At 59.9% G+C, this 23,485-nt stretch overlaps 1 protein-coding gene across 1 annotated transcript; it reads right to left on the bottom strand.

The window, feature by feature from the left end:
• Positions 1-434: 434 nt before the first annotated feature.
• On the bottom strand, positions 435-22,843 carry LOC123368476 (serine/threonine-protein kinase PksC-like). Its single transcript, XM_045013302.1, has 17 exons — positions 22,834-22,843; positions 22,466-22,580; positions 22,086-22,251; positions 21,659-21,810; positions 18,110-18,170; positions 16,819-16,949; positions 16,639-16,749; positions 16,045-16,168; positions 14,262-14,443; positions 14,047-14,186; positions 12,919-13,109; positions 12,567-12,830; positions 1,642-1,909; positions 1,330-1,406; positions 1,181-1,245; positions 717-803; positions 435-556 (listed from the first exon to the last, which is right to left on the bottom strand). The coding sequence occupies exons 4-17, from the start codon at positions 21,775-21,777 to the stop codon at positions 442-444; spliced, it is 1,935 nt and encodes a 644-aa protein (XP_044869237.1). The 5' UTR covers positions 21,778-21,810; positions 22,086-22,251; positions 22,466-22,580; positions 22,834-22,843; the 3' UTR covers positions 435-441.
• Between the last annotated feature and the right edge of the window lie 642 nt (positions 22,844-23,485).

Genomic DNA, 23,485 nt, shown 5'->3' with positions numbered 1-23,485 from the left:
AGATGCGGGGGGGGGGGGGTATGTGTCTGGGGGGGCGCCCGGAGCAGGGGGCTCCGGTTAGATGCTGGGGGGATGGGTGGGGGTGCTGGGGGGGTGTTTCTGGCTGGGAGCCCGGAGCAGGGGGCTCCGGGCAGATGCCGGGGGGGGGGGGGGAAATCTCTCTGGGGGGGAGCCCGGAGCAGGGGGCTCCGGTTACATGCTGGGGGGATGGGTGGGGGTGCTGGGGGGGTGTTTCTGGCTGGGAGCCCGGAGCAGGGGGCTCTGGTTAGATGCCGGGGGGGGGTGGGAATGTCTCTGGCTGGGAGCCCGGAGCAGGGGGCTCCGGTTAGATGCCGGGGGGGGGCCCTCACTGCACACAGCCCCCAGCTCTGGCCAGGCCATTTATTAGTCACCGAGGGGGTAGCAGATCTCGGCCCGGTCGCAGCTGTTGGGACGGGGCTCTCAGAGGGAGGCCCAAGCCCCCCTCACTCCCGCACCCCAGCTGTCCTGGCGCAGGGGCCCGGTGCCCCTCTCGGCTGCGGTGTGGGGCCGAGCTGTCCTCTTCTGGGGTGCTGCCCTGGGGAGGGAGCTGGGGTTAGTGGAGGGGGGCAGGGCTGGGGGAGGCCCCGGGGGCTGGGGGAGGGGGGCAGGGCTGGGGGGAGGCCCCGGGGGCTGGGGGAGGGGGGCAGGGCTGGGGGGAGGCCCCGGGGGCTGGGGGAGGGGGGCAGCGTCCCTACCTGCTCTGCTCCCTGCCCGCCGGCCGCCTGGCCCCGGCGTCTCCCCTGCCCTTCAGCTCCTCGATGATCTCCTGCAGCAGGTCCAGCCTGGGGAGCAGGGGCAGGTGAGCAGGAGGTGGGGGAGGTCCAGCCCCCCACACACACACGGTGCCCCCCATGGCGGCTGCAGGGAGTGCTGGCTGGATCTGTCAAGCCACTGGCCTCCCTCCTTCCCCCCCATTACCCCTGCGCCCCAGCCCCCCTCGCCTCCCCGCTCCCCCCACCCCTAGGCCTGCAGTGATAACGGGGCCATGAGCCAGGGTGAAGCTTGTGCAGCTCCTGGGGTGCTGCTCCCTGTAACACCTGCTCTAGGGTGTTCTCAGCCGTGCTCCCTCCCCCCCAAACTTGGGGGACTGCAGCAGAGCCTGCTGGGTAAAATGCTGAGGGGAGCGCTGACCCCACTGCAGGGCTGCCCGGCCACTCACGACTGCAGGGTGCCAAAGGGGCTGTCCAGGGCGGGCTCACGGGCCAGGTCGGGGTGTCCCAGGCCCTGCAGACAGACAAGGGGGGGGAGTCAGTGAGGGTGGCAGATTGGGGGGGCAGCCCTGGGGGGAGGGTCTCCTCTCTCCGTTACCTGCTGCTGCTCCTGCATTCGTACCCAGGTGGAGAAATCGATGAGGGTCTGCAGGGGGCGGGCCCTGCTCCGCTCACCTAGAGAGGAGGGAGCGGGTCAGCGTGGGACACGGCCCTGGCCAGCGCGCGGGGGGGGGGGGGGGGTTAACGGCCCGGGGGCAGTCACACCCCAGGAGTGGGGGCCCCCTGTGCTCCTCCTTGGTGCTGTCAGCCAGGCGCCCAGGGGCTCCGCAAGGGGGGCTGCCTGCTACCCCCCACCCACGGAGCTCGGTGGAGGGGCTCTGGGGGAACCCTCCTGGGAGGTGAGACTCACCTGCTGGGGCCATGGGGGGCTGGCCGGAGCCTTGCAGGGCCCCCAGGCTGCAGCACGCCCGGGTGGCCCCCGTTTGGCCAGCCCCAGGCCTGCCGCAGCGTGGCTGGGCCGGGCGCGTCCCCTGGAGGCTGACCAAGTCCTGCAGGGCCTGGATGCCAGCGGCAAAGCGACGCTCCAGGGTCTCCAGCGAGGCCTGGGCCTGCTCCAGCAGGCAGGCTGAGGCTTGGAGGCTGCTCACGCAGGGCAGGGCTGGGGGCCGGGCCGGCTCCTAGGGGCGACACAGCCGGGTTAGATGCTGGGGACATGGTGTAAAGCCTGACGTCCCGACAAACTCAATGAATACCTGTTATCTACCCCTTACCGTTACTAGCTAGTACCCCCTCACGTTACCCTAGCGTCTCTCCTGTGGCAGGAGCGCCCAGCTCACAACTTCACCACGGCCCGTTGTAACTACGCCCACGGCAACCCCCTTCACGCTCGCTTTCCCCAGTGCCCCCGGCAGCTGCAGCTCTACCCCCCCCGGTAGGTCTACTGGCTGAGGTACCAGGCAGCTCGTGGGTAAGCTTCACCTCTCTCCCCTGGGCTGTATTTCCACAGCAGGTTCTGCATCCAGCACAGGAGACTTCCTGGGGGCAGCAGCTCCCTTCCTTGGGCATCACTTCCCGCTCTGCAGCCATATCTGCCAGTGGGGGCTGGAGTGGGGCCTCACAGGGTTGCCCCATTCTAGGCTCTGGGGGGTTGATAAAGGTAGTTAAACCCCAATCATCAGATTCATCACCAGTGATGACTGATGCTCTCCCCTTCGTGTCTCTGTTCCGTCACAGCCAGCCCATCCTGGTTCTGTGGAGCAGCCTGATTGCTACTAGCAGACGTAGTGGCCATCTCTCTCCCAGGGAACCGTACCAACAAGCGATTCCTGTCAAGTGTTCTGATCTCTCTCCCTCCTTCTCTCCGGAGCTGATCTAGGGGCATCCCAGGTTGTTTCCGAACAGCCTGATAGGGTTCTGATTTCCAACGGTCCCCTGCCTTGTTCTTCCATTTTACTCCTGAGTTCCTTATCACAACCCAGTCACCTGGGAGTAGTTCTTGCTTTCTTATGGACTGGTCACATCAGGCCTTATTCTGCGTTGCGCTCTTCACTGCCGCAACCATAGCCAGTCAATAGGCATTTCTCCTGTTGTTGCGTTAATTTCTTTACACACTGAAGGTGTCAAGGCCACCTCCATCTGGAGTCACTCCAAAACAAATGTCCACAGGTAGTCTCGCTTCCCTCCCAAACATTAGACAATAAGGGGAGATTCCCGGTACAATTATAAGTGTGTACTAGTTGTGAAACATGTTGGCTCCATTTGTGCTTTTGTAGCGGGCTGAGAGTCCCAAGCATGTTCAAAAGCGCCCTAGTGAAACGTTCTGGCTGTGGGGCCCCTTGCGGGTGATATGGGGAGGTCCAGGATTTCTTTGCCCCAATTATTTGTAGTAGTTCTTTGATACGTTGCAAAATCACCCACCGGATCAGAGTGAATTCTGGAAGGCCAGCAGTAGTGTACAAAGTATTTGTCCAATACTATCTTGGCTACAGTGGGAGCGTGCTGATCTTTCACGGGGACTGCTTGTGCTTACTGAGCGAAATGACGTTACCACTAATACGCTAGTGTTCCCTTCGTTGTCAGTTTCTAGGAACACACAAGATCCATGGGCCCCTTGCTTTGGATGTTAACTAACTGGGCACATGAGCTTGGAAGACATTACCCAAACCAACAACTGGCACAATTCTTACCAATATTCCTCTATAGCCCTCATTAATCTGGGCCAATGGAACAGTCTTCTTTCCCTCCCAAGTGTCCGGTCTACCCCAAAGTGCCTCCTTCATCATGCAAGGACTTCAGCACCAGGTCCCTGAATTCTCCTGGCACCACCAGCTGATGATAATGGTGATGAAGTGAGTCCCTCATCTCTTGACAGAACAGGCCTCCTTTTGATGTCAATTGGTTCCACTCTCTCCAGATCAGTTTTGCATCGGGGTGGGCAGTCTGTATGGTGTTCACAGGTCTTCCCAGTCTTTCAGCACTCAGGGTCACTTTCAAGCTGGCAGCTCCTGAGTGCGAATATCTTCCCCTTGCAATCTGGGAAATGAAGTAAGATCCAGTTGGGTGGCATTTGTATGCAGCGGGAGGGGCTCCCAGCAGTTCGATGATGCCATTGTGCATCTGATTAGGGCTAATAGGCTGGGATTCCGCCACCTTCCGCAAACCTCTCACTCCAGGAGCTGGGATGTCAATCCATTCCTGGCCTGGCACCCTCTCTGTTCAGCCTGCGGGATAATGCATCAGGCTGTGGGCGATACTATATGTGGAAATCACAGGTAGCCAATGCTGCTAACCACCTGTGCCCTGTGGCATCCAAACAGGCCGACTTCAAGACATCAATTAAGGAAGTGTTTTCAGTACAGATTGTGAATTTTCCTCCATAAAGATAATCATGAAATATCTCTGCCACAGCCCACTTTGGTGCTAAGAACTCGAGTTTGTGAGCTGCCTAGATATTAGACTACTACTAGTATAAGCAACTGGTCCCCATCCACAGTACTGGCTTTACAATGGGGCCATGCCCACACTCAGAAGGGGCCCCACACACACTCCACCCCAAAGATCCCACCCCAGCTCAGCCTCTGCCCTCGCACGGCCCCACCTGCTGACCCCTCCTCTCTGCCCTCTCCCCCCCCCCCCGTGTGAGCGGCAGCATGACCTCAGGGTGGAGCATGGGCAGGCCAGGGAGAGGAGCCATGGTCTGGGTACCGGGGCCCACAAAAGGTTAATCCAGCCCTGCCCAAAAAAGCACTCTCACAAGCCAGAATCCACTGGCTTCCAAAGGGTTCTATGACTGTGGTAGTTGTCAGGTTCTGCATCCAGATACCCTTTTCCTATGGGGAATACCCCTTGGTGAGTTCATCTAAGGGATGATAAAGGGCAGAAAACCCCACTACAAGTCACCTATAATAATTGCAGAACCCCCCCACCCCCACCCCAAAAAAAGACGACAAACAAACAAAAAAGACCCCTGTAATTCTTTCAAGGTTTGGGGGCTTGGCCATGTCTACAGGGTTTTCAGCTTGTCCGGATCTGCAGCAACTCCATTTCGAGATGGAGTGTATGCCCTACGTACTTTACTTTTTCCTGACAGAACGGGCATTTGTCTAGAGATAGTTTCAACCCATGTCCCTGCAGGCAGTCACACATTTTTTAATAAGCATTCTTTGTGTTCTTCCAAAGTGCGGCCGAATACTATCAAGTCCTCCAGATACACCAGGACTTGCAGAAGGTTCACGTCACCAACCATCCATTCAATTAATCTCTGGAATGGCCCTACATATTCCCTGAAGCTGAGTGGACAGATGAAGGCTCTTTTCCGTATCTGATGTTTTTCCTTTTTGGATCTGAGAAGCAGTTACTAACAGCTTCCTGTTAGGCAGTCTAAGGCATCATCCACTCTTGGTGATACGCTGGTCAGGTACATCTATTCAAAGTATGATAATCTATGCACATGCATAATCCTCATCCTTTTTTCTGGCCACAACAACTGGGGAAGCATAAAACATTTGTAGGACTCCTTCAGTCTTCATCTGCTGGATAGGTTTCCGAACATCTTCGATATCTGCAGGTGCTAGTCTCGTGGATCTTTCACAGAAAGGCCTATCATTCTGCCAAATGCGATGTGCCAAGGAGTTGACCAACCCACTCACAAGTGGAGAACACTTGAGCTCTCTGCACTAGTTTCCATTTCAATCTCTCTCTTCACACCAGAGGAATTGGGGAGTTCCTAAAGTTCAACTTCTCTGGGTCAAATATGGGTATAATCTTCCTGCGGGGGGCAGATGGGCACTGCTGCAGCCCAGTATACCTGCACTGACACCGGTCCCCGAGGGATAGTGATGGGGTGCTCAGTTTCATTAGCCACCAGTAGCTTTACTGACGCTTTCTATACAAGATGAGGTTTTGGCTACACCTCTCTTCAGCATCAATCCGCCCTGCAGCACATCTGTATCTGAGGCTTCACCCAAGATCAACTGATTGACTGGTGGCCTTCGGATCCACTTGAGCAATTCCCTGCATTAGATGGGCTGTCCTAGCACAGTGGTTCGCAAACTTTTGTACTGGTGACCTCTTTCAAATAGCAAGCCTCTGAGTGCAACCCCCCCTTATAAATTAAAAACACTTTTTGATATATTTAACACCATTCTAAATGCTGGATGTATAGCGGGGTTTGGGTGGAGGCTGACAGCTCACGACTCCCCCCATGTAATAACCTCGTGACCCCCCCAAGGGGTCCTGACCCCCAGTTTGAGAACCCCTGTCCTAGCAGGAATGGTGACTGGAAGGCCATATCCTAGTTTCACTATTCTCACCAGTCCTCCGAGTCCACACTGGTCTCGCTCTCCTTCTTTAGCTTGGTATGCTTCCAAACACAGCGCATGGAGCTTCAGGCTTTGTGTATATTTAGGTCCAGCAAACTCTTGGCCTAGCTGAGCCAAAGCTCCAGCCATGGCTGCATGTGTTCCTACAATACAAGGCGCCTGGTCTGGCTAGCTGGTGGAGACAGATCAAAGCAAGAGTGTCTCTCTCTTTCTCAACTCCAACCACATCCTTTGGGAATTTTAACTTCAGTAGCTATTTCACAGATATGGGCACTGGCCATCTCCTGACCCCCACGTGGCCAACCCCGTTAGGGGCGGATGTTGCCAGTAAAAGTGTTCAGAGACGATAATGAGTGAGAGCCACTATGAAGAACAGCTGTACATGCTATTCCCTCAATAGCCACTCCAACCTCAGACTTTGGTCCACAGTCCTACAGCCACGCCTGGTGTAGCTGGAGGCAAAGCCTAAGCCTTCACATCTTTGAGTTGGGGGGAGAGAAGGTGACTACGGGACGCAGGGTGCATCCTTATCTGATCGCTCTGAAGTTTCCTGCTGTCTTACTGACATAGAGGCTTTAAATTGTTCCTCAACTCTCTACATCAACAACAGAATTGCATGGGCTCCAAGAGGCAAGGATTCCACCAGGCCCTATGACCTTCTTGACCCCTGCCTCTTTAGTCCAGCTGTCCATCTTGTATTTGCTCTGGGGGCCAAATGACCTCTTGTCATTTGTTGGGGAGACACTACAGAGTGCTGTTTCACTGTCAGGGCAGCTACTTTCTCTTGCAATTCACCTAGCTGTTTCATCCGATGGTCACCTTCAGGAGGGGTGTTATACTAAGCAGCTTCCAAAGTACACACATTTCAGTGCCTCGGAAAGGGTTATCTTTAGAGTCCTGAGTTTCCCATTCCCTGACCTCTCTGGGCAGTGTAGCAAACGATGAGGAATTTCCCTTCCTGTCCTCTAATCACAACTAGAACAGCATCAATCCAGCATGTCTTGCACCATTTCACACTTGCTGCAGTCTGAGGCAATCCAAATCACTCCCTGAAATTCCCTTCTTATAATGGACCCTCTGCAGGAGTTGTTCCACCTCTGCCAGATACTGAGAGAGCTTCTCTCCAGGTTCCTGATGGGTGGTCTGGAATTTTAATATAACATCCTCTCCACTTTCAGAGCTTCCAAAGAAGAGAGGTATTCAGCTGCTACTGGCCCTGAGTGCCCTGATGGATTCAGCAGCAGGTCCGTGCAGACTTTCCACTAGTCTCTTTTTTCGCTTTTGGCTCATGCCCATTCCTATTCCCTCTGACCAGCATGATCCAACCAGGCCTCAAATTCTTCTTCATGCACAGGGCTAGGTTGTATCCCTGAGAGAGGTTCTTAGTTCCAACTTCCAGGCCTACCTCTTGTCCCATGGCCTGGGTCGTGACCTTCAGGAATGAATCTTCGGACAAAGGGTGAGAAGATGGGGCAGGACTATACAATGCCCTCAGATCTTCTTCCCTATTTCCCATTCTCTGGGGAAAACGCTGAATTTCTCCTTGAAAGTCAGATGTCTCATCCCATGGCACAGGGGGCATAGTCTAGCTTGTAGAATCCACTGCATTCCCTCACCATCCACAGTTATGTCTCCAGGTCCCATCTGCACATCAAACCTCCTGGAGGCAGACCATCTCTGTTCTTTCTCCCGATAGCTTCTGCCATGGAAGGTGACCTGGCCTGCGGACCTTACTGGAGCCAGGGCCTGTACAATCTGTACTCTGGAGATACTCCTGCCAAAGCCTCCCACCACCACAGCCTGTTGTGGGTCTACGTCATCGCTGTCACACCACTCTGGGACCTGTCCTCTGTCCATGCTGACACACACGGGATAAAAGGGAGTTGCTTTTTCTCTTACAATCCCAGCGGTGCCTCCAGGAGTGTAAGGGGGTTTTACATGTTGCCATAGCCCTAAGGGCAGCTAATCATCAACAGGAGCTCTGACCCGGCGGTGTCCCTCTGCTCTGGCCACAGTGGGTTTCAGCAGCCTGGTTCTTAGCTCCACCTGACTGTTGTAGGCACTCAGAAACCCACCCTGCCTCTTGTCACGGAGCCACAGGATCAGTGCTACAGCCCCACCTTTGGAACAGTGTCTAGGAGGAACCCCGTCAGAGAGCCAGACGCCCCCAGGCTGAACATCGACCTGGGCCTGCATTCTTCCTGCTTCACCCTGTGAGCTCTGTTCCTGCGTCTCACTGAGACAGACGCCCGATGGAGACTTGTCCACGCTGCAGGGACTAATGGGCATTTGCAGTGACAGTCACACCGCACTATCTATGCCTGGGGGCACTCTGCATCAAAAAATTAAAAATTCTGCAAATTTTATTTGTCAAAACAACACTACATAATCACGCCAGTTTCAATTATTTTGGTAATTTATTTCAATGTACCTGTCAGCAAGTACGTCTGAAACAACACAGACACACACACAAATCCCCCCAGGAGTAGAGAGTTAAAGAAACCCCTCTGACAACCCAGTTCCTGTTTCTCTGCCCCCTTCCCCCTCCCAGAGCCCAGCCAGGGGGCCAGACACCCACAACACCTCCCCGCAAAGCCCAACCGCAGGGTCCCCCGGCCCAGATACCAGCACCCCCCTCCCAGAGCCCAGCCAGGGGGCCAGACACTCACAACACCTCCCCGCAAAGCCCTACTGCAGGGTCCCCCGGCCCAGATACCAGCATCCCCTTCTCCAGCAGTCCCCCGCCACAGGGCCCCCCTTGCCCAGACATCCACCCCCAGAACCCAGGGATCCAAAGGGAGAAACAGCCTGATGCTTCGTCCCAGGCTTGCATGGAGTTTCCTGCACGCTGCCCTCTCCTCCCAGGGCAGGCTGGGAATTGCAGCTGCCAGGAATCCTCTAGCTCCCTCCCCATCCCCCCAGCAGTGTCTTCTATGTACGAGCTGGGCTCTGCCGGGTCCAGCAGCCCATTTCTGCGGGGGGAAAGGAAATTCTGCACGCATGTTAATTTCTGCAAAATCCTGCATTGCACAGTGGCGCAGAATTCCCCCGGGAGTAGGAGATGCAGACCAAGGCGGGGTTAGATGCCAGGGGCGTAGGCCCGGGAGACACAGATCCAGATGGGGTTAGATGCTGGAGGTGCAGACACAGACAAGGTTAGGTGCTGGAAGTGCAGGGCAAGGGGTGCAGGCCGGGGAGATGCAGACGGGGTTAGGTGCTGGGGACGCAGACGGGGTTAGATTGCAGGAGTGCAGGCCAGGGATACACAGACAGGGTTAGGTGCCAGGGGTGCAGGGCAGGGGGTGCAGGCCGGGGAGATGCAGATGGGGTTAGGTGCTGGGGGTGCAGGCTGGGAAGACAGACGCAGATGGGGTTAGATTGCAGGGGTGCAGGTCAGGGATACACAGACAGGGTTAGGTGCCAGGGGTGCAGGCCGAGGAGATGCAGACGGGGTTAGGTGCTGGGGACGCAGACGGGGTTAGATCGCAGGGGTGCAGGCCAGGGATACACAGACAGGGTTAGGTGCCAGGGGTGCAGGGCAAGAGGTGCAGGCCGGGGAGATGCAGACGGGGTTAGGTGCTGGGGACGCAGACGGGGTTAGATCGCAGGGGTGCAGGCCAGGGATACACAGACAGGGTTAGGTGCCAGGGGTGCAGGGCAAGAGGTGCAGGCCGGGGAGATGCAGACGGGGTTAGGTGCTGGGGACGCAGACGGGGTTAGATCGCAGGGGTGCAGGCCAGGGATACACAGACAGGGTTAGGTGCCAGGGGTGCAGGGCAAGAGGTGCAGGCCGGGGAGATGCAGACGGGGTTAGGTGCTGGGGACGCAGACGGGGTTAGATTGCAGGAGTGCAGGCCAGGGATACACAGACAGGGTTAGGTGCCAGGGGTGCATCGCAGGGGGTGCAGGCCGGGGATATGCAGACGGGGTTAGATTGCAGGGGTGCAGGCCAGGGATACACAGACAGGGTTAGGTGCCAGGGGTGCAGGGCAGGGGGTGCAGGTGAGGAGATGCAGACGGGGTTAGATTGCAGGGGTGCAGGTCAGGGATACACAGACAGGGTTAGGTGCCAGGGGTGCAGGCCGGGGAGATGCAGACGGGGTTAGGTGCTGGGGACGCAGACGGGGTTAGATTGCAGGAGTGCAGGCCAGGGATACACAGACAGGGTTAGGTGCCAGGGGTGCAGGGCAGGGGGTGCAGGCCGAGGAGATGCAGACGGGGTTAGATTGCAGGGGTGCAGGCCAGGGATACACAGACAGGGTTAGGTGCCAGGGGTGCAGGGCAGGGGGTGCAGGCCGAGGAGATGCAGACGGGGTTAGATTGCAGGGGTGCAGGCCAGGGATACACAGACAGGGTTAGGTGCCAGGGGTGCAGGGCAGGGGGTGCAGGCCAGGGAGATGCAGACGGGGTTAGGTGCTGGGGGTGCAGGCTGGGAAGACGGACGCAGACGGGGTTAGATTGCAGGGGTGCAGGTCAGGGATACACAGACAGGGTTAGGTGCCAGGGGTGCAGGCCGGGGAGATGCAGACGGGGTTAGGTGCTGGGGACGCAGACGGGGTTAGATTGCAGGGGTGCAGGCCAGGGATACACAGACAGGGTTAGGTGCCAGGGGTGCAGGGCAGGGGGTGCAGGCCGAGGAGATGCAGACGGGGTTAGATTGCAGGGGTGCAGGCCAGGGATACACAGACAGGGTTAGGTGCCAGGGGTGCAGGGCAGGGGGTGCAGGCCAGGGAGATGCAGACGGGGTTAGGTGCTGGGGGTGCAGGCTGGGAAGACGGACGCAGACGGGGTTAGATTGCAGGGGTGCAGGTCAGGGATACACAGACAGGGTTAGGTGCCAGGGGTGCAGGCCGGGGAGATGCAGACGGGGTTAGATTGCAGGGGTGCAGGCCAGGGATACACAGACAGGGTTAGGTGCCAGGGGTGCAGGCCAGGGAGATGCAGACGGGGTTAGGTGCTGGGGACGCAGACGGGGTTAGATTGCAGGGGTGCAGGCCAGGGATACACAGACAGGGTTAGGTGCCAGGGGTGCAGGCCGGGGAGATGCAGACGGGGTTAGATTGCAGGGGTGCAGGCCAGGGATACACAGACAGGGTTAGGTGCCAGGGGTGCAGGGCAGGGGGTGCAGGCCGAGGAGATGCAGACGGGGTTAGATTGCAGGGGTGCAGGCCAGGGATACACAGACAGGGTTAGGTGCCAGGGGTGCAGGGCAGGGGGTGCAGGCCAGGGAGATGCAGACGGGGTTAGGTGCTGGGGGTGCAGGCTGGGAAGACGGACGCAGACGGGGTTAGATTGCAGGGGTGCAGGTCAGGGATACACAGACAGGGTTAGGTGCCAGGGGTGCAGGCCGGGGAGATGCAGACGGGGTTAGATTGCAGGGGTGCAGGCCAGGGATACACAGACAGGGTTAGGTGCCAGGGGTGCAGGCCAGGGAGATGCAGACGGGGTTAGGTGCTGGGGACGCAGACGGGGTTAGATTGCAGGGGTGCAGGCCAGGGATACACAGACAGGGTTAGGTGCCAGGGGTGCAGGCCGGGGAGATGCAGACGGGGTTAGATTGCAGGGGTGCAGGCCAGGGATACACAGACAGGGTTAGGTGCCAGGGGTGCAGGGCAGGGGGTGCAGGCCGAGGAGATGCAGACGGGGTTAGATTGCAGGGGTGCAGGCCAGGGATACACAGACAGGGTTAGGTGCCAGGGGTGCAGGGCAGGGGGTGCAGGCCAGGGAGATGCAGACGGGGTTAGGTGCTGGGGGTGCAGGCTGGGAAGACGGACGCAGACGGGGTTAGATTGCAGGGGTGCAGGTCAGGGATACACAGACAGGGTTAGGTGCCAGGGGTGCAGGCCGGGGAGATGCAGACGGGGTTAGATTGCAGGGGTGCAGGCCAGGGATACACAGACAGGGTTAGGTGCCAGGGGTGCAGGGCAGGGGAGATACAGACAGAGACGGGGTTAGATGCCAGGGTGCAGACTGAGGAGATGCAGACACGGATGGGTTAGATGCCAGGGGAGCTGGGGAGAGCAGGGCAGGGGGGCACAGACCCACGTACCATGGTGCCGGAGCCTGGGCTGCCAATCTCACAGCCCCTTGTCCCCTCCTGGCTGCTGCTCTCCACCTCCAAGCTGCTGTCTGAGGCTGCTGTGGCCTGGCGCGCCAGGGGGCTGGGCTGCCCCTTGCCCTGCAGCCCTGGCACTGAGCTGCCACTGCCCAGCTGGGGGGAAGCAGGGGGCATGGCTGAGAAAGGGGCTGGGGTGCTGGAGTGAATTTCACCCCATTCCCCACCTCCTTACCTTGTTCCTTGGTCCTTACCCCCTCATTCCCCCACTCTGCCCCTGGTACCTGTGCCCGGCCAGTCCACCCTGCACTTACCAACCCCGGTAGCTGGGCGCTAGAGCCCACCCTGAGTTCCACCCAGCCATTCTCACCCCCCGGACCCTGCCTGCACCCCATTCATCCCGACCTCCTGATACCTGCCCCCCCGGTGCCGTCCCAGGGTCCTACCCCACCCTCTTACCTCAGCCCATTGGCCTGTGCTGCCATCAGCTGCTGCCCGCTCTGGACTGCCATCCCCTACCTCATAGTAGAGGGGTTCTGGGGTGCAGAGGGGTGGGGGTGAGGGCCTGGCGTCAGTACCCTCTGTCCACCCCACCCACACCCCATGGCTCTCACCTGCAGGGGCTGCAGGGAGGCACTCCAGGGGGGTCCAGGCCTCCCCTGCCCACGCACACAGCCTCCTGGGAGACAGGGACAGTGGGCCGCCCGGCTGCCCCATGGCCTCCTGGGAAGGGGATGAACAGGTCAGTTAGATCCTGGCGGGGCAGAGCAGGGTGGGGAATCTCCCCGGGGAATCCCCCCCCCCCCATTACCTGCAGGGCCTTACGCAGGACGTAGCGAATATCAGGTAGGGAGCCACAGCGTTCCCGCTCCCGGAAGGCCAGCCCAGCCCTCACCACCTCATAGCAGGGTGGGGGCACGCAGGCATCAGGGGCCAGAGACCGGCCTGCCTGCACCCACTGCCGCACAGCCGCTCCCTCCGCCCCGTACCAGGGCACGGCACCTGGAACACAGAGCGGCCGGGTTAGCTCCCACTCCCCTGGCCATCACCTCCCCGGAACACAGAGCGGCCGGGTTAGCTCCGGGGGGGGCTGGCCCCACTCCCCTGCCCATCACCTCCCCGGAACACAGAGCGGCCGGGTTAGCTCCGGGGGGGGCTGGCCCCACTCCCCTGCCCATCACCTCCCCGGAACACAGAGCGGCCGGGTTAGCTCCGGGGGGGGCTGGCCCCACTCCCCTGCCCATCACCTCCCCGGAACACAGAGCGGCCGGGTTAGCTCCGGGGGGGGCTGGCCCCACTCCCCTGCCCATCACCTCCCCGGAACACAGAGCGGCCGGGTTAGCTCCGGGGGGGGGGCTGGCCCCACTCCCTTGCCCATCACCTCCCCGGAACACAGAGCGGCCGGGTTAGCTCCGGGGGGGGCTGGCCCCACTCCCCTGCCCATCACCTCCCTGGAACACAGAGCAGCCGGGTTAGCTCCCACTCCCCTGCCCATCACCTCCCTGGAACACAGAGCGGCCGGGTTAGCTCCCTGTGGGGCTGGCCCCACTCCCCTGCCCATCACCTCCCTGGAACACAGAGCGGCCGGGTTAGCTCCGGGGGGGGCTGGCCCCACTCCCCTGCCCATCACCTCCCTGGAACACAGAGCAGCCGGGTTAGCTCCCACTCCCCTGCCCATCACCTCCCTGGAACACAGAGCGGCCGGGTTAGCTCCCACTCCCCTGCCCATCACCTCCCTGGAACACAGAGCGGCCGGGTTAGCTCCCTGTGGGGCTGGCCCCACTCCCCTGCCCATCACCTCCCTGGAACACAGAGCGGCCGGGTTAGCTCCGGGGGGGGCTGGCCCCACTCCCCTGCCCATCGCCTCCCCAGAACACAGACCGGCTGGGTTAGATTGATGGCGAGGGGCCAGCCCCACTCCGCCTCGCCGGGCACTGACCTGTGAAGATCTCCTGGGTGACGGCACAGAAGCTGTACAGGTCGGAGGTCGTGGAGGCTGGGCGGTCACGGATCACCTCTGGGGACAGCCAGTTATAGAGCTCAGGGGGGGGTGTGGGGTCCCCAGACCCAGTCCTGGCCCTGAAAGCCAAGGGAGAGAGGCATCAGGGTGGGGTTCTCCGAGGGTCCCCCAGGCCTCTCCCGGACAGGACTCACCGTGGCTGCATGTACTCCAGGCTGCCGAGTTTGGCCAGGCCGGGGCGCACCAGCTGGACTGCGTGGGAGGTGAGAGCGCGGTGCACATACCCCTGCCCGTGCAGGAACAGCAGCGCCTCACACAGCTGCAGCAGCAGGCGCAAGGCGGCCAGGCAGGAGGGGGGCGCAGGGGGGTGGGGTGCCTGCAGCAGGAGACACAGCATGAGTGGGGAGCCCCTAGCCCCCCCATGTTCCCATCCCACCTTCTTGCACAAACAGCCCCTCACCCTGGCCCCGGGCCGGCTCCCCTCCTAATGCAGGCAGCCCCTCACCCCGCCCCCGGGCCGGCTCCCCTCCTGGTGCAGGGCCCTGTACAGGGAGCCCCTCACCCTGGCCCCGGGCCGGCTCCCCTCCTAATGCAGGCAGCCCCTCACCCCGCCCCCGGGCCGGCTCCCCTCCTGGTGCAGGGCCCTGTACAGGGAGCCCCTCACCCTGGCCCCGGGCCGGCTCCCCTCCTAATGCAGGCAGCCCCTCACCCTGGCCCCGGGCCGGCTCCCCTCCTGGTGCAGGGCCCTGTACAGGGAGCCCCTCACCCTGGCCCCGGGCCGGCTCCCCTCCTGGTGCAGGGCCCCGTACAGCGAGCCCCTCACCCTGGTTCCGGGCCGGCTCCCCTCCTGGCGCAGGGCCCAGTAGAAGGAGCCCCTCGCCCTGGCCCCGGGCCGGCTCCCCTCCTGGTGCAGGGCCCCGTACAGGGAGCCCCTCACCCCGGCCCCGGGCCGGCTCCCCTCCTGGCGCAGGGCCCAGTAGAAGGAGCCCCTCGCCCTGGCCCCAGGCCGGCTCCCCTCCTGGTGCAGGGCCCCGTAGAGGGAGCCCCTCGCCCTGGCCCCAGGCCGGCTCCCCTCCTGGTGCAGGGCCCTGTACAGGGAGCCCCACGCCCTGGCCCCGGGCCGGCTCCCCTCCTGGCGCAGGGCCCCGTACAGGGAGCCCCTCGCCCTGGCCCCGGGCCGGCTCACCTCCTGGTGCAGGGCCCAGTAGGAGGAGCCCCACGCCCTGGCCCCGGGCCGGTTCCCCTCCTGGTGCAGGGCCCAGTAGAAGGAGCCCCACGCCCTGGCCCCGGGCCGGCTCCCCTCCTGGTGCAGGGCCCAGTAGAAGGAGCCCCACGCCCTGGCCCCGGGCCGGCTCACCTCCTGGTGCAGGGCCCCGTACAGGGAGCCCCTCGCCCTGGCCCCGGGCCGGTTCCCCTCCTGGTGCAGGGCCCCGTACAGGGAGCCCCTCACCCTGGCCCCGGGCCGGCTCCCCTCCTGGTGCAGGGCCCAGTAGAAGGAGCCCCTCGCCCTGGCCGGCTCCCCTCCTGGTGCAGGGCCCAGTAGGAGGAGCCCCATGCCCTGGCCCCGGGCCGGCTCCCCTCCTGGTGCAGGGCCCAGTAGAGGGAGCCCCACGCCCTGGCCCCGGGCCGGCTCACCTCCTGGTGCAGGGCCCAGTACAGGGAGCCCCTCGCCCTGGCCCCAGGCCGGCTCCCCTCCTGGTGCAGGGCCCTGTACAGGGAGACCCTCGCCCTGGCCCCGGGCCGGTTCCCCTCCTGGTGCAGGGCCCCGTACAGGGAGCCCCACGCCCTGGCCCCGGGCTGGCTCACCTCCTGGTGCAGGGCCCCGTACAGGGAGCCCCACGCCCTGGCCCCGGGCCGGCTCCCCTCCTGGCGCAGGGCCCAGTAGAAGGAGCCCCACGCCCTGGCCCCGGGCCGGCTCCTCTCCTGGCGCAGGGCCCAGTAGAAGGAGCCCCACGCTCTGGCCCCGGCCCGGCTCACCTCCTGGTGCAGGGCCCAGTACAGGGAGCCCATCTCCACCCTCTCGAACACCAGACGCACCTCGCGCAGGTCCAGGGAAGGGCTCACGGCCAGAAGCAGCAGCAGGTGGGGGTGGTGCAGATGGCTACAAGGGAGAGGGCGGCTTATTGGGGTTTAGCCCAGCACAGGGCCTCCCACAGGGAAAAGGAGGGGCAGCCACAGCCGCTCCCGCTAACAGGAGAGGCTCCCCACGGGGACAGGGGCAGCGAAGGCTAACGGGGAAAGGGGGGGTCCACAGGGCTAGGATTGGGAGGGAAAGGACCCCCAGGGGCCGCGATGCCCAAGGCAGGGGGATTCGGCGGGCGGGACCACCGGGGCCGCGATGCCCAAGGCAGGGGGATTCGGCGGGCGGGACCCCCGGGGCCGCGATGCCCAAGGCAGGGGGATTCGGCGGGCGGGACCCCCGGGGCCGCGATGCCCAAGGCAGGGGGATTCGGCGGGCGGGACCCCCGGGGCCGCGATGCCCAAGGCAGGGGGATTCGGCGGGCGGGACCCCCGGGGCCGCGATGCCCGGGGCAGAGGGATGCGGTGCGGAGGGGTGGGTGGGGGTGCTACCTGCAGTGCTGTTGCTCTGCCACCAGCAGGTCCGTGGGGCCGTGGGGCCTGCTGCCGGGGGGCTCTGGTTTCAGCCCTCGCAGAGTGACGAGCTGTCCCTTCCACAGGCAGCTGGGTGGTAGAAAGGTGGGGTCAGCACTGGAGATCACCCTCCCACACACCCCACACCCCCACTCTTACTTGCTCATGAGTGTGTAGGGCCCATTCTCATAGCTCCGGTCCGGCTCGGCCTCGGCCCGCAGCAGCTCATCTGGGTCCGCGATGGGGGTGACAGAGGCGAAACTGGGGCGCAGGGGGCCACTGGGGCACAGCTGTGTGGGGGGGCACACAAGGGTGATCAGATAGGACTGCCCCCGTGGAGATCAGGTTACCCCCCACCTGGCTGTACCAACCACGTCTTGAGCCTGTGATCTTCACACTGCCCCCACCCCAGCCATTCAGGGACCCTGCTACCTGGGAATGCCCCCTCCCCTCATCCCTTCAGGGACCCCCACTTACCTGGGACACCCCCCACCCCAGCCATTCAGGGACCCTGCTACCTGGGAATGCCCCCTCCGCCCATCCCTTCAGGGACCCCCACTTACCTGGGACACCCCCCACCCCAGCCATTCAGGGACCCTGCTACCTGGGAATGCCCCCTCCCCTCATCCCTTCAGGGACCCCCACTTACCTGGGACACCCCCCACCCCAGCCATTCAGGGACCCTGCTACCTGGGAATGCCCCCTCCCCCCATCCCTTCAGGGACCCCCACTTACCTGGGACACCCCCCACCCCAGCCATTCAGGGACCCTGCTACCTGGGAATGCCCCCTCCCCCCATCCCTTCAGGGACCCCCACTTACCTGGGACACCCCCCACCCCCTGGCTATTCAGGGACCCCTGCTACCTGGGAATGCCCCCTCCGCCCATCCCTTCAGGGACCCCCACTTACCTGGGACACCCCCCACCCCAGCCATTCAGGGACCCTGCTACCTGGGAATGCCCCCACCCCCATCCCTTCAGGGACCCCCACTTACCTGGGACACCCCCCTCCCCCTGGCTATTCAGGGACCCTGCTACCTGGGAATGCCCCCTCCCCCCATCCCTTCAGGGACCCCCACTTACCTGGGACACCCCCACCCCCTGGCCATTCAGGGACCCTGCTACCTGGGAATGCCCCCTCCCCCCATCCCTTCAGGGACCCCCACTTACCTGGGACACCCCCACCCCCTGGCCATTCAGGGACCCTGCTACCTGGGAATGCCCCCTCCCCTCATCCCTTCAGGGACCCCCACTTACCTGGGACACCCCCACCCCCTGGCCATTCAGGGACCCTGCTACCTGGGAATGCCCCCTCCCCCCATCCCTTCAGGGACCCCCACTTACCTGGGACACCCCCCACCCCCTGGCCATTCAGGGACCCTGCTACCTGGGAATGCCCCCTCCACCAGTCCAGAGACCCTTGTTTACCTGAAACCACCCCCCGGCTTACCTGGCCAAACCCTGCCACAGGCCCCCTGCCACTCCAATCTGTCCTGGAGCTATCCAGAGACCTGTGGGGCAGGCTGAAAGTTAAACTTTGACCTGCTAACGCCCTGCCCACCCCACCCCAGTTTGGCACTTCACTGTGGTGGAGAGAGAAGGGGAGCATCTGTAAATAGCAGTGACTGGAGTAGGGTGACCAGATGTCCCGATTTTATAGGAACAGTCCTGATGTTTGAGGCTTTTTCTTATATAGAAGCCTATTACCTCCCACCCCATCCCGATTTTTCACAGTTGCCATCTGGTCACCCTAGACTGGAGTCACACGGGGTCTCAGAGACAGACACTACATGTTATAACCAGCCCCCACCCCTGTGCTGCCCTCTTGAGGCTGGTTTCAGAGGGGGAGCCCTGTTAGTCTGTATCAGCAAAACCAAGGAGGAGTCCTTGTGGCACCTTACAGACTTCAGAGTAGCAGCTGTGTTAGTCTGTATCCACAAAAAGAACAGGAGGCCTTGTGGCACCTTAGGCCTGGTCTACACTAAGAAGGGGGTTCGAATTAGGGTACGCAAATTCAGCTACGTGAATAGCGTAGCTGAATTCGAAGTACCCTAATTCGAACAACTCACCCGTCCAGACGCGGCGGGGTCGAACTCCGCGGCTCCCCCGTCGACTCCGCCAACTCCTTCTGCCGAGGTGGAGTACCGGAGTCGACCGCGGCGCTTCCGGAGTTCCAACTATCGCGTCTAGATCAGACGCGATAGTTCGAACTCCAAAAAGTCGAACTCTCCACGTCGAACCGGCAGGTAAGTGTAGACGTACCCTTAGAGACTAACACATTTATTTGAGCATAAGCTTTCGTGGGCTACAGCCCACTTCATCAGATGCATAGAATGGAACATATAGTGAGGAGATCTATATACACATACAGAGAGCATGAAAAGGTGGGAGTTGTCTTACCAACTCTGAGAGGCCAATTAAGTAAGAAAAAAACTTTTGAAGTGATAATCAAGATAGCCCAGTACAGACAGTTTGATAAGACGTGTGAGAATACTTACAGGGGGAGATAGATTCAATGTTTGTAATGGCTCAGAGGGGAGCCGTGTTAGTCTGGATCTATAAAAGCAGCAAAGAATCCTGTGGCACCTTATAGACTAACAGACGTTTTGCAGCATGAGCTTTCGTGGGTGAATACCCACCTTGCATCCGAAGAAGTGGGTATTCACCCACGAAAGCTCATGCTCCAAAACTTCTGTTAGTCTATAAGGTGCCACAGGACTCTTTAATGTTTGTAATGGCTCAGTTATTCAAGCCTAAGTTGATTGTACTAGTTTGCATATCAATTCCAGCTCAGCAGTTTCTCCTTGGAGTCTATTTTTGAAGCTTTTCTGTTGCAAAATTGCCACCCGCAGGTCTGTCATTGAGTGACCAGACAGGTTGAAGTGTTCTCCTACTGGTTTCTGAGTGTTATGATTCCTGATGTCAGATTTGTGTCCATTAATTCTTTTGTGTAGAGACTGTCCGGTTTGGCCAATGTACATGGCAGAGGGGCATTGCTGATCCCTCACTCTCACAGATCTTGGGGGACAGACCTGTTCTCACTTACAGACAATCCTCCAACCTGAAGCAAATACTCACCAGCAACCACACACCACAGAACAAAAACACTAACCCAGGAACCTATCCTTGCAACAAAGCCTGATGCCAACTCTGTCCACATATCTATTCAGGGGATACCATCATAGGATCTAATCACATCAGCCACACCATCAGGGGCTCGTTCACCTGCACATCTACCAATGTGATATATGCCATCATGTGCCAGCAATGCCCCTCTGCCATGTACATTGGCCAAACTGGACAGTCTCTACACAAAATAATTAATGGACACAAATCTGACATCAGGAATCATAACACTCAGAAACCAGTAGGAGAACACTTCAACCTGTCTGGTCACTCAATGACAGACCTGCGGGTGGCAATTTTGCAACAGAAAAGCTTCAAAAATAGACTCCAAGGAGAAACTGCTGAGCTGGAATTGATATGCAAACTAGTACAATCAACTTAGGTTTCAATAGGGACTGGGAATGGCTGAGCCATTACAAACATTGAATCTATCTCCCCTTGTAAGTATTCTCACACTTCTTATCAAACTGTCTGTACTGGGTGTGACGAACTGGGACTGTTTTTACTGTGGTCTGTGAATGCTGAGTGGGGGCTGTTGGCCTGGGAGGACGATCTGCACTGGGGGATGGGAGACTGGCTGTAGAGAGGAGACCTGAGCATGTAATGTGAGAACCCAGGAAGGGGTGAGAGGCCAGGTGACACCTCTGCCCGAGAAGCTGAACAAAGGCTGAAGAGTGAGAGGAGTTTCAGGAGCTGGCTGGGGAATGGAGGGAAGCACAGACAGGGCTCTGACCCCCCAAGGGGCTTTGATGCTCCTGGGACCCCAAGATGGACCTAACTGGGGAGGATCCTGTTGTCTGTGCCTGCAAGACCTGTCCTGGACTGTGTTCCTGGCGTCTAAATAAACCTTCTGCTTTCCTGGCTGGCTGAGAGTCCTGGTGAATCGCAGGAAGACGGGGGTGCAGGGCCTGACTCCCCCACACTCCGTGACACTGGGCTATCTTGATTATCACTTCAAAAGTTTTTTTCTCTTACTTAATTGGCCTCTCAGAGTTGGTAAGACAACTCCCACCTTTTCATGCTCTCTGTATGTGTATATATATCTCCTCAATATATGTTCCATTCTATGCATCCGAAGACGTGGGCTGTAGCCCATGAAAGCTTATGCTCAAATAAATGTGTTAGTTTCTAAGGTGCCACAAGTACTCCTGTTCTTTTCACCTTACAGACTAACACATTTATTTGAGCATACGCTTTCGTGGGCTAAAACCCACTTCATCAGATGCATGGAGTGGAAAATACAGTAGAGGGGTATAAATACACAGCACATGAAAAGATGGGAGTTGCCTTACCAAGTGGGGGGTCAGTGCTAACGAGCCAATTCAATTAAGGTGGAAGTGGGCTAATCTCAACAGTTGACAAGAAGGGGCGGAAATCACTTGTGTTGTGCTAATGAGGCCGATGTAATCAAGGTGGCCCATTCCAAACAGTTAACAAGAAGGTGTGAGTAGCAGCAGTTTTTGTAGTGACCCATCCACTCTTGAGGCTGTTTCATGCCACCAGATAAAAACAGGTTTCCCGCTCCGAGAATGCAGTGCATCACCTTGACATGCTCAGACAGGACTGTGGCCTGAGACTGCAGGTCCCATCATGCAATGCTCCATCTCAATGGGAGTGGACAGGGCATGGTTCTATACTAGTTCCCAGCATACAACACACCATCTTTAGCCAAGCAACCCAGACACTCCTTATCCACTCATGTCACCATAGAGCATTACATGCTAGGACATATAGTCTCATCAGAGCAGTGCATGCTGGGGATGGTAACCTCCCACCCACTCACATCAGAATGGCTGCTGGGATGAAGATGGAGGAATGCATGCTGGGAGCTGCTGCACTGTTGGAACACCAGCTTTGTGAGGAGGGGTCTTACCAGAAGGAGGCAGAGAGCAGGGAGGAGAAGGAGGAACGCAGGCTGCGTGGCGAGCCCCCTATCCTGCTGGAAAGCATCTGCGTGGCTCCCTGCTCCCCATGCTGAGTCAGCCCCACCATTCGGGCACGGCACTGCTGAATGAATGCCAGCACCTGGGGGGTGACAGGCAGACGATTCAAGCTAAGCTCCTTATCCCATACGGAGGCCCCCAGTGCTTAATTTGTGCCAGGGCTTGCCAGTTTGTAGTTCCGGTGCCTCTGGGCCGGGCGGTTCAGAGCCCCAGGCAACTCCAGGCCGAGCAGTTCAGAGCTCCGGCGCCTCTGGGCTTCCTCCATCAGATGTGAATATACAAAAATTGCTTGAGCCCAGGAACCTCTTTCATTACAAATTAAGCACTAGAGACCTCCCACCTCGATTGCATAGGTACCTCGGCATTCTGGTCGCTCCCAGCTTGTTCGGCCCAGTCCTGGGGGGTCCTGCCCTGCTGATCATGGAGTCTCAGGTCACCCCCTGCCTCCAGGACTTGGGCGAAGAGGGGCCGCTGGCAGGAGAAGGCAGCGGCGTGGACAGGGGTGCTGCCATCGTAACACCGGCTAGGGAAAGAAGTGCACGGGACAGGTGTTAGGAGGCACTGCCGAGACCCCAGGGCAACAAGAGAAGATTTTCCCACAATGCACTGCTTCCAGTCTGGCTTGGGGATCCAAAGCCTTTCCGGGGCACCAGCTCTGATCTGGCCCCAGACAGGGGAATGGGGATATGGGACCTTTCCTCTCTCAGGTCACTGGCTCCACCATGAGGGCCACTCACTGGTTGGGATCTGCTCTGAACCGGAGGAAGAGCCGGGCAACCGCGGTATGTCCCAGAAGTGCGGCAACGAAGAGGCCTGTCTGTCCAGCTGTGTTTTGGCCATCCACATCCACCCCTAAGGAGGCAGGCACAAAGATTACCCACAGTTGACCATGAATATGGCCCATCACCCAAAGGGTGTGACCCATAGAGACCACATCTCCCAGCATGCAACGCTCCCATCTTCATCCGAGCTGCAGGAGTGTGGCTCATGGGGACGGGAGCATGCAATGCTCCCATCTTGGCTTGGCCGCTCAGCTCACGGCAGAGCATTGCACGCTGGATCCACGGTCTCTCTAGGCCAGGGTGGGTTCACTGAAGGGCTTTACCTCTCTTCAGCAGCTTTCTTGGCCTTCCTGAGCCTGCCATCAGTTGCGTGCTGGAGTAACTGCCCCGCCAGGGAGCCCGGCTCGGCGACATAGCCCAGGCTGGTGGGGCAGCATGGGGGAAGCACTGGGGGCTTCGGCATTGCTCTAGAAACAGGGAGAGGCAGAAGGGAGGTTACCGGAGCTGGCTGTACTAAAGGGTGGAGGGGCATCACCCGACAGTGCCGTGTATTTCACACACACCAGGGTTCCCCTTGGGTCGGTGCTCTCAATCGGTGGCTTTCCGCCTGTGCTCCTGCCCTTTCTCCCCCATTTAAGGGTGGTCAGCCACCTCTGAACAAACTAACCTCTTGCCCACTCTTGGCATGACACCATGCTGTCCCCCCCCCCCTCCCCCCCAGGAGGGTCCCAGTGCTCTCAACCCATTAATCCCTGCCCCGGGGGTCGCTCTCCCCCCCCATGCCGGGGTGGGTGGCCATATCGGAACAAACCAAACTCTCCTCTCCTCCATCCTTGGCATGACCACAGTCCCCGCAGCCTGTGTGTGGGCTAAAGGGCGGGGATGGATGGATGCAGGCGGGGATGGAGTTACCAAGCCAACTCCCTGGGGGTGGGAGTCACTGTTGCCCACTCGCCCCCTTTCAGGTTCGGTGGC

The sequence above is a fragment of the Mauremys mutica genome, chromosome 4, assembly GCF_020497125.1.
Source record: "Mauremys mutica isolate MM-2020 ecotype Southern chromosome 4, ASM2049712v1, whole genome shotgun sequence".
NCBI classification, from domain to species: domain Eukaryota; kingdom Metazoa; phylum Chordata; order Testudines; family Geoemydidae; genus Mauremys; species Mauremys mutica.
The sequence above is the reverse complement of the archived record's forward strand: the minus strand, read 5'-3'. Positions and strand labels throughout refer to the sequence as shown.